The 17,557-nt window shown below is 45.7% G+C and overlaps 1 protein-coding gene across 1 annotated transcript in view; it reads left to right on the plus strand.

Annotated features, from left to right (window-relative positions):
- Positions 1-17,557, plus strand: part of TRAPPC11 (trafficking protein particle complex subunit 11) — a 550,973-nt gene that overhangs the window by 383,561 nt on the left and 149,855 nt on the right. The window contains exon 27 of the mRNA XM_069199334.1: positions 8,423-8,514. Coding sequence (XP_069055435.1) covers positions 8,423-8,514 — 92 coding nt within the window. The remainder of the gene's footprint in view (positions 1-8,422; positions 8,515-17,557) is intronic.

A 17,557-nucleotide genomic window follows, 5' to 3' on the forward strand; every position in this document is an offset into this window, starting at 1 on the left:
CCCTGCATCACATTTTCCATACTTGCCCACCACGGAAGAAACTGTGACTTGTTCCTTGAGAGTGTGCCCACTAAGGCTAGATATGTTCTTGCTGCAGTTTTATGAGCAGGCAAACAATGGGTGTAGGAAATGTGAGAGACAACATCAAACATAGATGAGAGGTTACTTCCCATCTGAATGTATGCGTCTGCTGCAGTAAAAAGCCCTAGACCTTACTTTGAAACAACTGACACCTTGCCTGTTAGTTATAGATCTTAGTTTGTGCAAAGTTTAGAATTGGTGTCATGATCTGCGTGAATTGAATTTTCCCAATTTAGAGAAAAAAACTAGGCAATAAAATAGATCCCTGGCCTCTAAAGTGGAGCCTTTATATGCACCTTTCTGCAGTCAGTCATCCAGGTATGGATAGAGATGAATGCACTGCCATCTTAGATGGGCCTCTACTACTGCTTGGCATTTGGTGTGCCCACTGAATATAGACCTAAATCTGAAAGGAAGTTCTTAGAATTGGAGGCCGCCATGAAACAAAGAAAACACCTGCAACTTAATCACACTGTAATATAGAAATAATCTTCTGAAGACCTGTAGTGAAATCACTGTTGTCGATGAAAGGGGTGATAGCCTGCAAAGCCAACATCTTTTTGCCATTGTACTTGTTGAGGGCCCTCGGTTCTAATATTGTCATCTTCTATTCCGTATCCTTATCTTTCACATAGTCTTTCTTCTCCATCCAGAAAGAAAGTGCTACACCCATACTCCTGTTGGAGGGGTATCGAAGGGGAATAATTGCTTGGGTTCTGCAGCATTGCAACAGAAGCACAGACTTAACAACTTCCTGTACTTCAACAACAACCTCTATAGAAGCAAGACTGCAGGTGGAATTGTTGAACATGGAGCTATCCTTATTCATATGGTTTCTTTGCTCCAGTGCCATAAAAGTATTTGAATGCTAGGAGACTGCTTTCTTCCATGCTTGATCAAGTTGTTTCCCAGGAAGTTTTAGCCTGTTGTATTTATTTGTCAGTATGATACCACTAAAAAGAGGTTTCCTTAAACTCCAGGTTATTTACCTAATTTATTTACCTCAGGAAAAGGCCAGAAAGCTTCACCCGTTGTGAATGGGACTCTGCCGAAGTCCATGCTAAGCGATACTTGTTCCATATTGGCAACCTAGTGATGTCAACTGAGCTCATTATGTCTGTTTCGTGGACCTCAGTCAGTAGGACTTCTGTTTCAGTCCTCTGTTCCTTTGGCAGGGAAGCATCCGTTTTATCCCATCTGCTGTGATCCAGCCTTCTCAGTATGCAGGCAGAATTACGTGCTTTGAGAGCATCTGTACACAAATTACAGACCTTCTTCCACAAAGTGTTCAGTCTGTGGCTCTCCCCATAAGTAGGACTTTGCCTAGATGTTTGTAACTGCATTAATAACTACAAGTGGTAGAGGGTCTTTGTTAAGGAAGAGAGGGCCAGATTCTGGAGGCTTGTGTTTTTGTTTATTTTCTAGTTACTGACCTCTAATGCAGAAAGAAATGTGTTTTCTTGGTCTAATAAATCATGAACTCAAGGGTCTCCAGCGTTTCATAAATATTGCATTCTTGTCATTGTGACTTTTGCACTGGAATATTAAATCCCCTGGCTCCCAATCAAAGAGGTCCACAATGATCACATATTCTGGTAATCTGGCAGAGGTTTTTTGTAAAATGGAAAATGATAACCTGAGAACTTCAAAGGGTCCGGCACAAAGACCCCCTATGGAACCCTTTGGATACATATTTTCATCTCAGTGACCTCTAGGAAAAGAGCACAATAGATTGCCTTCCGGGGGCGTCCTCATTAAAATTATCTTTTCATTGTCTTTGAAGGTTACAGGACCTCTTTCCTCCTACAAGCCAATGGCTTCTTTGGTTCTGAATCTGTAGGTATCAATGCAATAAATCTGGGTGCCAAAGCTGTCAGTTTTTCAGGTAACTCGGATAGATCACTTATCTCTGAGACATTCTATGGCCCCAAGAATGACGCTGGAGCCTTTAATAGTGCAAACAGAAACCTTGATGCCAAGAAAAGACTTCTGGTCAGGGGAATTGGCAGAGAGGCAGGTGGACCTTGCTGGAAAGTATGTAGGACTCAAATAAGGGAGCAGAGGCTGTGACACAGTCCCTCCCGAATACGTGTTTAGTAGAAGACTCCATCTTGTGCCTGTTAAGGATAAAGGAAGGTTTTTGAACTGCTTGTAAGTGAAATACTTATTAGGTTGGATACTTCTGCCTGCCGGTTGCTTACTGTAGAACAGCGCAGAGTCAGTCTGGGTCCAGAAACTTCAAAGCATTCACGTTGCCGGTAAGGTGCACTGGCTTCATATTAGTGCCACAAGTGAAGTCTGGTGACATCATTGAAGCCATATAGTGCCTGCTCCGGTGTAATAATGTCAGTTCCTTTTTTTCAGTGCCTTCAAAGTGGATCTGGAGGCAGGCGCCCCTGGGTAGGTTTTTTCCTCACAGAAAACTTAAAAAGTGCAGTAGCATGTCACCCCCTAAAAAATCTATGTTTAAACCTTATTCTGTTCCAGAAAAATGGCTATTACGGATTCCCACACTGTTTGCCTCTGGTGCCTGGGGTCGAACCATGACTCCTTGGCCTGCTCTTTATGTCACAGTATGCACCCCAAGGCCATTGAGGAGAATGATGCTAAGCTCTTTGTGGCCTGAGCCATAAAGGGGAGACTTAGTAAGAAGCACTCCAGGCACCACTCCAGGTTGTCATCTTCTTCATCTGGCAGCAAAGGGAAGGATGAGCACGACTAGGTTCTTGAGTGGTGTTATCTTTAAAGAAATGTATAGAGTGGTATTTTTGACTGCACTGCCTATCTTCAGATAGCATTATGTTTTGGACTCTAAGATTGTGGCAGAAGCCAGGATCAGCATGTATTCCCTACACCATTAAGCCCTTTTGGAAAGATTAGTTTTTTAATTTGAAAAAATAGAACCGAGTACTGTTTAATGAAAGTCTCCCAGCAACAGTATTAAACTTTCTTTATGTGGTGGTTGCCCTTCATCTGCGTTATAGTGTCATCTGTATCAGAGACTTATATCTGCACATTCCTTACCTTTTATTTTCCCAGGCATCAGGCTGGATCCGTACAAATTTGCTGAGCAAAACCCCTTGCGTGTGCTGTCGGGTGACTGCATTTGGCTCTGCGTGGCGTCGCAAGTGTCATAGCAGTCACCTATATAGATGCCACCCAGGCACATGGGTGCCAGTTCCCTTTCTTTCTGTGCCCGTTAGCGCAGATCCGGAGAGAGCTGTCCCTTTTGCTTTTCAACAGGCCTTTTTTGACATTTTGTAGAGTTTCTCTTTGTGTGTCGAGGATGTCATCGAGAAAGGCTGGGTCAAACCGGGTGGCACTTTTCACCGCGCCAAGTCTGTTACGGACCCCCATCTCATTTGCCTCTAGTACATCGATCACAACCACAACTCCAATTCGTGCTCAGACTGCCGGGCTAAGGCACTGAAGGCTTTGAGGGAGCGGTCCCTGAAGCTTCTTGCATCCCGACAGTCGGCTACACCAGCATGTTCGTCTCCTAGGAGTTCTCGGTCACGATCAAGAAGGAGGTCGCGGGACTGCTCCAGAAGCCCCAAGTTCTCTTTGTCCCATTCGAGGTCCTTGAGATACTCGGAAAAGAGTCACAAGAAGAAGTCCAAGAGGTCTTCAACTTCACCTTGTCCCTTGTTTGATGAGACGAGCGGGGAACATTGGTGTTCCCGGCACAGTTCTGTGGAGCCGTTGCCCATTTGGACTCAGCTGCTCACCCTTTTCCAGGAGCCACATAGACACCCGCTCAGATAAGAGTTTTATGACACCATACGCCACGTATTCGTGCAGGCTCACCCCTCTGATGTGCTTTCGGGGCCCGCAGGATAGGAGGAGCCCTAACCGGTTCCACGCTGGCGACTTCGGCCTCGGCTTTGGTGGGGTCTCATGGATCCGATTCTGGATCCGGACCAGCGCTGGTTGTACTCAGACGACCTTCTCTGGTGCCAGTCCTGATGCCGATGTTCCCGGGGGTGCTGGCGACCACTAGCGGCACCAGCCCCAATCTGAGTCTCCATGATCTGGAGCCAGAACGGCATCACACAACACCAATTCCAGGCCAACGGGTGGCAGATCATTGCCTTAGCTTTATTTTACACAGACAGGCATGGGAGAAAAGTGGGAGGGATCACTGGACCCTTTAGAACACCCATTGGAGAGCACTTTGGACTAGTATGAGGAGCTAAGAGAGGCCAGTGGTCTGGGCACCTCTCCAGATACTGCCTTGCTCTCTCGCCCCACTGTGGCAATGGAGGGGACTTCCTATGCAATGGTGGTGTGTAGGGCAGCGGAGGTCCTCAAACTGCCCTCAGTGGCTGTCAAGGTGAACATCTTGACAGAAGTGCTTCAGCCTAGGGCTTCTCCATCTGAACCCCTTCTGTCGTTTAATGAAGCACTTACTGACATCCTGCTGGGAACCTGATCCAAGCCCAGACCAAGGGCTCCTTGTTAATAAGATGATTGCCTGCTGTCATCGCCCTGCACCGGGTGCCCCAAGCTTCCTCAGTCAACAACCCACCCCTGGGAGCTTGGTAGTCCAAGCCTCCACCTCCCATGGAGCATTCCCTTCCGCTCCCCCTGACCGGTAATCCAAGAGGCTGGACCATCTTGGGAAGATGATGTTTTCTTCCACCAGCCTGACACTGAAGTCTGTGAACACCTCATGCTTATTGGGCCATTTCTCACATACCATTTGGGATATAGTTGTGCAAGTGCTTCCTCAGGTCCCGAGGAGTCTCAGGCCTACTCCGCCAAGCAGTAAAAGACAGTAGAGATGCAGCTAAGTTCACCATTCAGTGTGGCTTAGATACATTCAACATGCTAAACAGAGTGGTTGCATCGACAGTGGCCTTACGGCTCCACATCTGGCTGAGGACATCTGTTTTTTTGGGGGATGGTCAAGCAAACCTGATGGACATGCCCTTCGATGACACTCGCTTGTCTGGCAAGAAGGCAGACACTGCGCTAGAGCACTTTAAGGAATCTAGGGCTACAGCTAAGTCCTTGGGCCTCGCGCCGATCTTTCGTCCACCATCTGTCTTTTGTGATTACGGAAAGGGGGTGGCACCGCACCAGCCCTATACCATCCCTATGCTAGCCACCATCCTACACAGCCAACCCAGACTATGCGAGGCCTGGGGGTGGTACCTTCAGACCTAAAGGTTCTGCAGGCCAGAAGTCGTCCACCACCCAGCCCCCAGCAGCTGCAGCCTCAAAGCCTAGTTTGGATTTGCAGGGCCATGCTGGCCCAGTTGGAAGGAGAATACACCATCATCTCCTCCAGTGGCAGTCCATAACATTGGAATCATGGGTACTGCAGATCATCAGGAAGGGCTATGCTCTGCCTTTCCAATCCTTTCTCCCCCCAATATAGCCAACATTCGAACGGTTGGCGGAGGATCATTTGTCAATGCTGTGAAAGGAAGTTACATCTCTCTTGGCCAAGAGAGCCAAAGAAAGGGTCTGATATCAGAAGTAGGCAATGGTTGTTCTTCCCGCTACTTTCTGATACCCAAAAAGAGCAAGGGTGTTCACCTATTGACAGTAAATCTCTTCCTTAAGAAGGAGAAGCTTAAGATGCTCACCTCGGCTCAGGTCTCGTCTGCCCTGTCTGGAAGTGGTTAATAGCGCTGGACTTACAGGAGGCGTATTTTCATATTCCCATCCTGCCGGCCCACAGGCGTTACCTGCAGTTCAAGGTTGGCCACGAATACTTTCAGTTAATTGGGCTGGCTTTTTGCCTTACCAGAGCACCTCGGGTATTCACAAAGGTGATTGCTGTGGTTGCAGCTCATCTGCACAGGTTAGGGGTGTCAGTCTTCCCTTACCTTGACGACGGCCTGTTGAAGGCAGGTTCGCCCCAGGATGTTGTCTCCCACCTCCAGACTATGACAAACCTTCTGCATTTGCTTGGGTTCACTGTAAACGTGCCAAAGTCACACCTGAAACCCTCTCAGATGCTCCTTTTCATAGGAGCTGTTCTGGACACAGCGTAGTTTCAGGCTTATCCTCCAGAGCAAGCAAGTCCAGGATATTCAGGCTATGATGCTGATGTTCCAGCCTTTATCCTGGATTTCGGTGAGAATGACTTTAAGGCTGCTGGGCCTCATGGCCTCCTGCATCCTGCTGGTAAAACATGGTGGACTCTGCAGTGGGACCTGCATCTCCAGTGGGTGCAGCATCAGGAAAATCTCTTCAACATGATATAGATCTCAGAAGGAACTGCAAAGGACCTGCAATGGTAGATTACGAACTGCGGTTGGGTCAGAGGAAGACTCCTGTTCCTTCCCCAACCAGACTTTACATTAGTGACAGATGTTTCACTACTGGAATGGGGTGGCCATCTAGGATTTCTGGCATGGAGAGTCTGGTATCCCGAGCTTCTGAAAATGAGCAGCGATCCTCCGATCAGCTGCTCCTTTGGGAGGATCTTCTGTCGCAGCAGCAGGGCAGGGTTCTCTACCTGAGCTTGTCAACTCTGCACCTTCATGCATGGAGATTGAGCGGCGAGAGTTGACAGCTTTCGACCTTCCTTCCGAAGACTGTAACATTATTTTGGCAGCCAGGTGTTCCTCCACAAAAATGGGTATACGCCTGCCATTGGCAGAGATTAGTAAGATATTATACAGAGAAGTCTATAGATCCTATCTCTGCTTCTCTTTCTGATATTCTTCTTTTCATTCTTTCTGTTGTCCAACAGGGTTCCGCCCTGGGCACTCTGAAGGGCTATATCTCTGCTCTGTCCTCCTCTCTGCAGCTGCATGATCAACCCTCTCTGTTCAAGTCACCTATTGTAAATTGGTTTCTTAAAGGGCTTTCCTCTATGCCTTTAATCATGCCTCAATGGGATAGTAGCCTAATTCTCACTTACCTTATGTGTGCTCCCTTCGAGCCACTGCACAATTGTCCCCTCTGACTGCTTACCATCAAGACAGCCTTCTTAGTGGCAATAACATCTGCCCCGAAGGTGTCGGATTCAGGCCTTATCATGTGAATCGCCATATCTCACAATATTTCCAGACAAGGTAGTGCTACGCACCTGTGCCTCTTTCCTTCCTAAGGAAGTGACCCCATTCCATCTGGGTCGAACTGTCACCTTACCCCCTTCTTTGCTTTCTCTACATCCCTCTGAGGAAGAGGAGCAACCCTACCGGCTGGACCCAAAAAGAGCATTGTCGTTCTACCTTGACTGCACAGAAGAGTTCCGGGTGGACGGCCAACTCTTAGTGGGGTATGTGGGAGTCCAGAATGGCCAGGCAGTATGAAAGCGGACCATTTTACGCTGGGTTGTTCTCTGTATTAAGCTCTGCTATGCCCTAGCTAAGAAGCAGCCTCCTGAGGGCTTGCGGACCCATTCCACCAGGAGAAAAGCTGCGACCACGCCATTAGCACGTGGAGTCCCAGCCCTGGACAGCTGTCAGTCAGCAGCATGGGTGTCACTGCACACATTTGCCAAACACTACTGCCTAGACAGTCAAGTCTTCAGGGACGGGCATTTCACCTGTTCGGTCCTACAGGACTTCCTAGTCTAAAAACGTTGTCCGCAGCCCACCTCCAGGAGGGTATGGCTTGGGTATCTATTCAAAGGTAAGGAATTAGCGAGAAGTCTCTATCAGATGAACAAGTTACTTATCTTCAGTAACGCATTATCTGGTAGAGACTTATCTAGCTGCAGATTCCTTACACCCACCCATGTGTCCCTTCTCCGTGGACTTGTTTACTAGAGTAAGGGTGAACCCTTTTTCAGGGCCCTAGTTTGGACATACTTATGCAGCAGCTCTTATCATGGCTCTGCGCTTTTGGCGTGGGAAGTTGTGATTAAAGTAACTGACACCTGCACGCATGGGTGGCTCATGTATAGGTGACCGCAACGTCACTTCCAACGCCACGTGGAGCCTAATAGAGGCATCTGACGGTACGTTCCCAGGGTGTTGCTCAGCAAAAATTTCCAGATCCAGCCTGATGCCTGGAAAATCAAAGTTAAGGAATCTGCAGCTAGATACCAGATCATGAGTTACCGAAGGTAAGTAACTTGTTTGTTTATTCTTAATTTTAAATATTCCTTTTTTGTTTTTTACTTTGTGAGAAAAGGCAATGCATATGATTCCCAACAGTTTATAACCTGTCTTATATGAGAGCATTCGGCTATATTTTAACACTTTGTTTTGACAAGGACAAAGATATCCCAGTTATATACCAAATGTTGGTCAACATTATCACCTCCTTCGTTTAGTCTACTGCAGTATATTTTTTACTTGTAGTGAGACTGCTAGTATGGCCCAACTTGTGTTCCTTGTTTTTGTCAACCATGTATTTTTCTTTAATTCTGAAGGAGTCTACTGAAGGAAAGTTTACCTGTTGTTGACACTGTAGTCACTTTGCAACATGTGATTGTGGAGAGCATCCCTCTTCGTGTCCATGCAGGTAAGGTATATCGTTGATAAAGATCTCCAACAACAATTTTGCCAAAAATCTTTTTTTTGTTTTCTATGTGTCAGTGATTAATTGCAGTACACTACCGTTATTGTGTTAATGCATAGAACTGACACCCAGCATGGGTCCTTTGTAATTCCCAGTCGACAGGCTGAAAATCCTTGCTACTTTTAAAACAGGACTAATAAAGATATGTACTTAATATGCTGATCTGTATAAACATGTTGTGTAAACGGTTCAGTCAGTCAGTCTTTAGATTTTGGATGAATATGTCTAAATCCAGATTCTTTATATTGTGACTGCTTCCAGGCGTCTGACTGGATCTGGAGATATTGGTCAGCATTTCCATTGCTCGTTGGTAGGTGGTGTTGTATGGCTCTGTCCTGCACCAGAAGTGAAATTCGGGCCACAGTATAACTCTGCACATCAACATCAGTTCCTCTTTTTCTGCAGCTTTCGATGTGGATCTGGAGCTCGCTCCCTCCATTTCTGTCATTTGCCAGAAACCATTTTCTTAAAAAAGTTACAAGGTTGTAAGGGACACGCCTTCCCCTTAAATAAAGGAGTTCAAAATCTGAGGAGATTGCTTCAAACAGATGTTAGTGGCAGACCATTACAAGGTCTGTCTCTGGTGTTTTGGCTTATTGCAGAAGTGAAAGGCGTAGGACAAATGCGCTTAGGTGAACTGAAAGGCCACCCCTGACAGCGAGGCAGTTGTTCAGTGCCATTTTTCTCATATATTGACCTCTTGTCAAGCAAAGATTCCAGCCACCCTCCTGTATGCCATAGAATGTATACATATCGCTAATTGGGACTTTCTCGATAAGATAGCTTCCTGTAATAACTTAGCCTCAGTGGCAGCTTTAAGGCTTGAATTTGGCATTAAGGATAGCTTTGTGCAGGGCCTGGCGGCGGTGATCTGAAGGGTTCATTGCCTAGCACATAGCGAGGAATCTACACTGAGAAACCTGGCTTTTAAAGAAATCTTTAACAGTCTGAGAGGAAAATCCAGGTTTTTCAGAAATTATACTCTCGCTGTCCAGCTGCTAGAGCTGTACCCGGACCTTATTACATCGATTCCGCTCAATATTCTCAAAAAGACCTTGAAGGAGGTGACATGGTCCAAAGGTTTTATAATAGATCACGAGTCGTGCCTCTCTAAAAGAGGCCTTGCTAAATTAATTAAGTCAGTGACGCCTAACGTGGCTTAGTCTTACCTGACATGGACTCTCCCCATGGGGTGAGAAGTCTCTCTATCTTAATCACACTAGATAGAGTGCCACTTAGAGAACTAAGCTCTAAATCGGGTGGCGCCACTAACACTATTCGTCTGCCCAGCCCTAGCCGCCCAGTGGAAAATATGGTTGAAACTTCTCTATTTGCGGCTAATCATTAGATCTGCTGGGGATGCTTTAGACTCCTCCTAATGAAATGTTTTGTATTAGGACTTTTAATTTTTTTCAAACTTTTCTAAAGTTATATGGATTCCTTGGGGTCAGGTAGTACCATGTGGACCATGGTGGAAACAACACATTGTGGTAATTGTAGGTCATCATCATCATATATAACTTTATTTCGGCTATAAGCCATAAAAGTAAACAATACAAGACATAACATGATTAAGAAGCATAGCACTTTAAAAATTTTAAGAATGTATAGACAACGTTATTTTTAAACATTTTTTGTTTTTACGAAATCTCAAAGACATATAAAAGTATTAGGTTGTTAAAATTTAACTTCAATTAATTAAAATTTTATCAAACTAATTAAATATAATCTAAAATCAGGACATTAGAAGCACATGACTATCGGAATTCTAGTTCGTGTCACCTGTGTATTTTTACAAGAACCTTGCCGCTGAGTGACCAATTTTAACATTTGTCTCTGTTATCCGAGATAAAAGAAGAAAATTGCATAATTTACTTTTTTTTTTTTTTTTTTTGAACCCTAAATAAATAGTGAGGTCATATATTTATAAAACATACAAATCGTCATTATTCTTTAAACTAAAATCCAGACCGTTTAGGTTTTAGGTTCATCCGGTTAAAAACTGATGTATTAAGTGAATATAGTCTAGAACCAATGTATTAAAATTACACATTTATAATAGTTCTTTTGTTCTTAGTAACCATGCACTTCGCAGATATCCCACCACAGAAAAAACTATTTTATCATTTGTATCAGTTGTTAGGAGTCGTAATGCCGTATTCCATTCCCTTATCCCAATAGCCCTACATAGTGGAGCAATCCACTTTTTCCTAGGTACCAAATATCTAAGGCAGAAAAACATAAAGTGCGCGAGTGACTCTTTTGTCTTTTGACAATGATGGCAGTATATTGAATTGCAGTCCTCCGGTCTCCATTGCGCTGTAAATGACTTAAGCGGAAGAGTCCCTAGTCTAAATTTAATAAATAGTGTTTTGGTATATGGAGGATTTACATTATCCATATAGGCCTCGAACTTGGGACTACATTTATGGTCTAAGAACTGCAAAGTCAGACTACCATGATTTTTTAACCAAATTTGGGTCAGAATGCTCTCCCAGTAACACCTTTTTACACGTTCCTTTGTTCCCTTTGCCAAATTATGGGGAGCACTCCACACCTTCTCCATTTTAAGAAATTTACACGTATCTCTGATGTATCTGAACCAAGGGATCTTTAAGACGCTGTCATTTGCAAGAAATTCATCTAGTGCTTTATGGAGAATGGACCGGTCCTCTGAGGACCAAAGATTAATCCAATACATTAGGGGTCTTAATGCAATTTCATTGTGTATTTCATTTAGGGCTAAATCAAATCTTAGTGGAGTGAGAGGGGTGCTCATCGGCAACTTTAGGAAATTTCGAATAAACCGGTTTTCTACAGTGGTCAGACACCTAGAGTTGGTATGACCCCAAAGCTCGGCACCATAAATTGAGGCCGCTACTGCCACTGATTTGTAAACGGTGATGGCAGGTGTTATCTCCCCTTCACAAGTATTAGCTATTTTCTTAGCTATCACTATAGACCTTTGCCTAAGTGTTGTCAGACTCTTCTTAATCTGTGCCGACCAACGTTGGTCGTCACTTAACCTAATCCCCAAATAATCAAATTGTCTGACTCTCTCCACTGGTTGGCCTGCTATCATCATTTTCCCCCTAAATAGTTTGTGTGGGTTATAGGCCATAAACTTAGATTTTGTTGAATTAATTTCAAGTCCTCTGTTAGAGCAAAAATTATAAAAAGTGTCCAATTCATTTTGCAAGCCCATAGGTGTTCTTGAAATTAGTAAGGTGTCATCGGCGAACATTAAAATAGGGACTGGGGTTCCAGCTAATCTAGGGGCATCATGGTTACAGTGTAGCAATTGGTCCACAGCACCGTTTATGTAGAGGTTAAATAGTGTTGGTGCCAAGATGCAGCCCTGCCTAACCCCTCTATTGACGGGTATGGCTTCCGTTAGGTCGCCACTATCTGACCAACGTACATGAGCGTAAGTCCCTTCATGGAGATATCTAATCAGTCTTAGTAGTTCGCTATTGGGTTGATAACTCTCCATAACTTCCCATAATGTATCCCGAGGTACCATGTCAAAAGCAGCTTTTAAGTCGATAAAAGCTACATACAGTTGACTTTTGTTGAATGACCGGTATTTCCAGCAGAGGAGGTTAAACCTAAATACCTGGTCTATTGTACTCACTCCTCTTCTGAAGCCTCCCTGGGATTCTGAGAGAATTTGGGCATCATCTATCCATGTCTGTAATCTGTTCAGCACTTGCTTAGCGAAGATTTTTTGGCTAACATCAATAAGACTGATAGGTCTATAGTTGTTAGGTTGTTCCCTTGGCCCTTTCTTATAAATAAGGACTATAACTGCTCCTTGCCATGTAGTAGGGAGTCCTCCCCCCCTCAGTATTTCGTTACTAAGTGCGTTTAGATACAATGACCACGTTGTCAGACGAGAAAGATATAAATCTCCTGGGATACCATCAAGACCAGGGGCCTTTCCCTTGCGTGTGGATTGGAGAGCCTCTGTTGTTTCTTTTATGGAGAATAAGTCCAGGTCAAATTTGGGTGGTGTTGTACTCCCCCACGTTAGGGTATTGCCAACAGGATCATTAGGTTTTAGTAGGGGTGTAATAGTGCTATTGGTATGTGGTTTTCTGTATATATTTGAAAAGTGCGTCATCCAAATTTCTGGCTGGATGACAGGGTAACTTTCCATTTCTTGAGGGCTACTCTTATCTGACACTAGTTTCCAGAATAGGTTAAGATCTTTCTCCTGGAGCGCCACAACCATCTTGTTCCAATTCCTATTCGCCCATTCTTTTTTTGCATTTTTAAGTGCATCTTTGTATACAGTCCTGCTCTTCCTTATCTCTCTTAAATTCCCTTCCTTAAGTGCTCCCAGTAAGTGTATCTTAGCTTGACGGCAGGAGTTGGAGAACCACCTAGAGGTTTTAATCACAGTCTCTGTCCGCCTCCTTACCGTCTGAAAGTGTGGTTTTAGTCGGATGGCCAAGATATTATGAAGATAGACCAAATCAACCAATTTGATATTTGTATGTTTCAGGGGGGAAAGTGTTGTTGCAACTGTTCTATAAATCGCTAGCTGGAAATTTACATCACTTTCAACCCGATCCCATTTCACATTTTTACGGTCATTGGTCCTAATGAGGGCACTATTTGAAGTCCACGTTGATAGTGTCTTGGAACTAAATAAGATAGTGGAAAAGGAGGTACTTAAGGCTAGATGGTCACTATCAATGCGAGGGAGAACTATCATCTCAGTTAGGGATTTCCAGAGGGCGTCATTTACTAAGACATAGTCCAGGTGGCTAGTATATACACCTCTCCTATATGTAGGTGACGCCGGATTGTCTGATCTGGTATTCCCATTTACTATTCTTAATCCCTTTATTTTTATTAGGTCTTCCAGTAGGTCTAAGGCTCCTCCTTCTTTCTTAGATGTAATTTGCACCGGCCCTGATCTATCCCATGAGTCTGTGAACTGGGATCCCTCTTGCTGATTGCCATCTCCGCGGTTCAATTGCATATTGAAGTCGCCCGCAACCATTATACCCCGCCCAATAGGTAAGCAGTTAAGAAATTCTACTATTGAACTCATCTGGATGGTCTGGGTCCTTTGGGTGCCAGGTCTAATATATAAATTTACAATTATTATGTTAACAAGACCTTTAACAGTACTAATTTCAACTGCAACGGCTAATAAATCCCTCAAAGGGGATACTATCTCTTTAACTTTTGGGAACAAGTCGTGTTTTAACCAAATTATCAGGCCGCCTGAAGCCCTACCTGATGGTGATGGTAATGCAGCCTTCTGGAAGGTCCAATAGCCTTCTCTATTTACTACAGATGGCGCCCAGGTCTCCTGTAATAAAATGATGTGGTGTTGATCTATAAGTCTGCACCAGTCAGGATTAGCTATTTTCTGAGTCAGGCCTGCCACATTCCAGGATAGAATCTTAATCGGTGGGTCATGGTCATGCCCATTTTCTGGTAGATTTTCCCTAGTCTCATATGTACAAAATATTTCTTGCTGGGACTTTCCCTTTGGCGAGCCACTACAATAAGTTTTAGGCTCTGCTCCCAGGATATTAGGTAAGTCATTTTTTGTAGTATAAGAGTCGGGATTGGGTATGTCATTACTCCCAACTTCAACGGCAGGAACTTCAACGGCAGAGACTTCGCGTCAATCTATGTCTGAAGTATGGGTTTGCTTTCGATCCCTTCTCTGCGGGCAAGAATATTGGGCCATTATAGTACTATTTATCTCTTGTGGAGACCGGTTTGTCAATGATTGCGGAAGTTTGTGAACAAGTGTCATTTGGGAGGAGGTGCCCGGTCTCATTCTTTCCTCAAGTGCCAAAAGGCCCTTAACTAGATTCTGACTGGTCAATTTTATCCCTATGAGATCTGATGTTGAACCTATTTTTATAAGTCTCTGTGCAATGACTATATTGTCCCTTATAATGGATCTACACTTCTTTGTCCTTCTTATCCAATGTATAACTTTATTTTTAAGGGAATCCCCTTGCTCAAATTGATCTTTACTTAGCTTCGGGACGTTTGTTATGTAAATATCATAGACGTTATGTCTAGTCTGACATTGGAGGTTATTTCCCAAGGGGCATTTGGAGCTTGTATCTAGGTGTCTTTCTCTGTGCACCTTCCAATTATTCCCTGTGTCCCAGGGTGGATTGTAGTTATTACGAACACACGCTGCAGGAGGTGCGCTATTGTCCCCCTGAGTAGTCTGTGTTACCATTTCGACCCTTTGACGCCTACGCCTCTGTGGGATGGGTGTTTCCGGTATTTCAACTGACTTTGGTAAGGAATTAAGGTCTAATTTTTGTGGTATCTTCCTTATATCCCCAATTACTGCAGATATGCCGTCCAGCTTCTCATATATCATATGAGTAAAAGATGTAAGATGCTCTCTAAGGCTTAAAATTTCATCTCTTATCTGTACTAGCTGGAAGACAGCTAGATGTTCATCTTGAGTGGCTATGACTGGGACTGGTTTCTCAATTTCCCTTGAGATGGTTCTCTCTAATTCAGCTGGCGATGGTAGGACAAGGGGTAAGAAACAGTTATTGCAGTTTGGCAGGGGGGATACACCATCTTGCTGGTTAGGCAAATTTAAGTTAGGGCTCTCTGTTGGATTCTTTAAAATTTCTAACTTCCTAAGTTCTGTGCTGGTGCCTTGGGGTATAGATATCTGCGAATCTCTGTGTACAGGAGCGAAAAAAGATTTTATGACATTAGAGGAGGAATAAGCATCTTTCCTATGAGATTTTGAGGGTTTTGTGGCTAGCAAACTCTCCACTTCCTCTATAAGATCGTCAATTTGGGTGAGCGTACAATTTTCGGCCGCGTGTCGAGGTGCTCTTTTTGCCCTTCCCTGCTCAGTAGGATTACTGGTAGCTTTCCTTTTCCCCATCTTGGTAAGCTATTTGCCTCAAAGACGTTTATAACTAGTGCGCGAAGGGGGAGTTATGAATACCTTGGGTAATAAATTCCAGAAGCCGATAGGCCCTAATTGGGAGGTAGTGCGATATGGGTAAGATTGTTTGTACTTAAATAGACCCAGGTGCACTGCTTTTAAGGGGAATCACATTTGAGCCTACCTCGTTCAAATTATTAGGGGGGTGGCCCTGCCCTGGCTCTTCCTGGCAATGACGGGCAAGGACGGGCGACAATGTTTTTAAAGGGCTCCTTGCCCTGACGTGTGGCGGCTGGCCCCTCCTCCTGCTCACAAGTGCGCTACCCGCGGCAGCGGGAGCGCGACAATGTTTTTAAAGGGCTCCTTGCCCTGACGTGTGGCGGCTGGCCCCTCCTCCTGCTCACAAGTGCGCTACCCGCGGCAGCGGGAGCGCGACAATGTTTTTAAAGGGCTCCTTGCCCTGACGTGTGGCGGCTGGCCCCTCCTCCTGCTCACAAGTGCGCTACTTGGTAATTGTAGGTGCATTGCAGAGGACCTGCTTACGTAACTAAGGAGGAGGAGTCTTCCAACGGCCTAAGAGATTATGACCCTCATTAAGCCCTGGCGGTCGGTGATAAAGCGGCGGTAATACCACCAACACAGACAGCCACTTTAACACACCGACCGCCATGGCGGTAGCAACAAGCACCGCGGCAGTAACCGCCAACAGCCAGACTGAAGACAGTGTACCGCCCACTGTATTATGAGAGGCCAATCCGCCACCTTTTCCAGGGCGGTACCAACGCCATCAAAAGCAAAGTGGAAACAGTACACAGAAGGGAAACGACTCACCTCTCGACACTCAAGGAAGAACCACGATGCCAGGGAGCCAGAACTGCAGATCTTCCCCATGCTGGTATACCTCCTCCTACACCAGGAACACGAACAGCAGCGAAGACGACCACGGTGAGTACCCCACCTAGCACACAAGGCGGGGGGGAAGAGAGTGACACCCACATGCAACACCCCCACCCCACCACCATACACACAAACAGATGCAACAACATTACATATCCCACCCGTAACCCTCAGGAATAACGCAAGGACATAAGATGTGAGTAAAGCCAGTGTAATAATATAAATATCAAGAAATACGTCTTTAACGCATAAAACCGTATCTACAATTTATACAAATGGGGGGGACACTACCCAGTCCAAAATGTCCGTGGCCCACAGGTCCATAACACATAGGCAAAGGCCACACTTGACGCCTGACTCAATACGGAGAGAACATTGCTGGGGCATCAGGTCGAAGATAGTCATGCACCTCAGGGGGTAGCAGAAGGGGGGCCACCTCAGCCGGAAGATGTTAAAACCTCTGCTCCTGGAGAGGCTACAAGCCCTCTGTGATGTCCTGGGGAGTGCTAATCCACAGTATCTCAAGTGGGTGGTTTGCCCACTGCTTGGTCCTGGGGAGTGCAAAGCCACAGTCTCTCTAGTGGATGGCTTCTCCACTGGTTCTGGAGGGGGCTTTGTGCCCAGTGTGCTTCATCCTGGCAAGGAGGGGATGAGTGGATGCCTTCTTCCACTGGTTCCGGAGGGGGCCTTGTGCCCAGCAATGCAGATCCTGGATGGTGCAAGGTCATAGTCTCTCACCTGGGTGTCACACCTACAATTGTTGCAGGGGCCAGGACGCACTACAGCCCATGTAGGCACGACTACACACTGCCTGCCAGCGGTGATGGATGCTCAGTGGTGAAAGTTGCGGGGCTGGCGGCGGTGCTGCCAGTAGTGGGAAGAGGCTCCAGCCCTTCCCCTGCAGCCTTGGGCAGCTGCCCACTGGGGCTGGCAGTGGTGCTGGCAGTGGTGCTGGCAGTGGTGCAGGTGGCGGTGCAGATGGTGGTGCTGGCGGCAGTGCAGGTGGCGGTGCTGCCATTGGTGGGGGGAGGCTCCAGCCCTTCCCCTGCAGCCTCGGACCGCTGCCCACTGGGGCTGCTGCTACTGGCAGTGGTGCAGGTGGCAGTGCATGTGGTGGTGCTGCCATTGGTGGGGGAGGCTCCAGCCCTTCCCCTGCAGCCTTGGATGGCTGGCCACTGGGTCTGCTGC

This window comes from Pleurodeles waltl, chromosome 1_2, assembly GCF_031143425.1.
Source record: "Pleurodeles waltl isolate 20211129_DDA chromosome 1_2, aPleWal1.hap1.20221129, whole genome shotgun sequence".
Lineage (NCBI taxonomy): Eukaryota > Metazoa > Chordata > Amphibia > Caudata > Salamandridae > Pleurodeles > Pleurodeles waltl.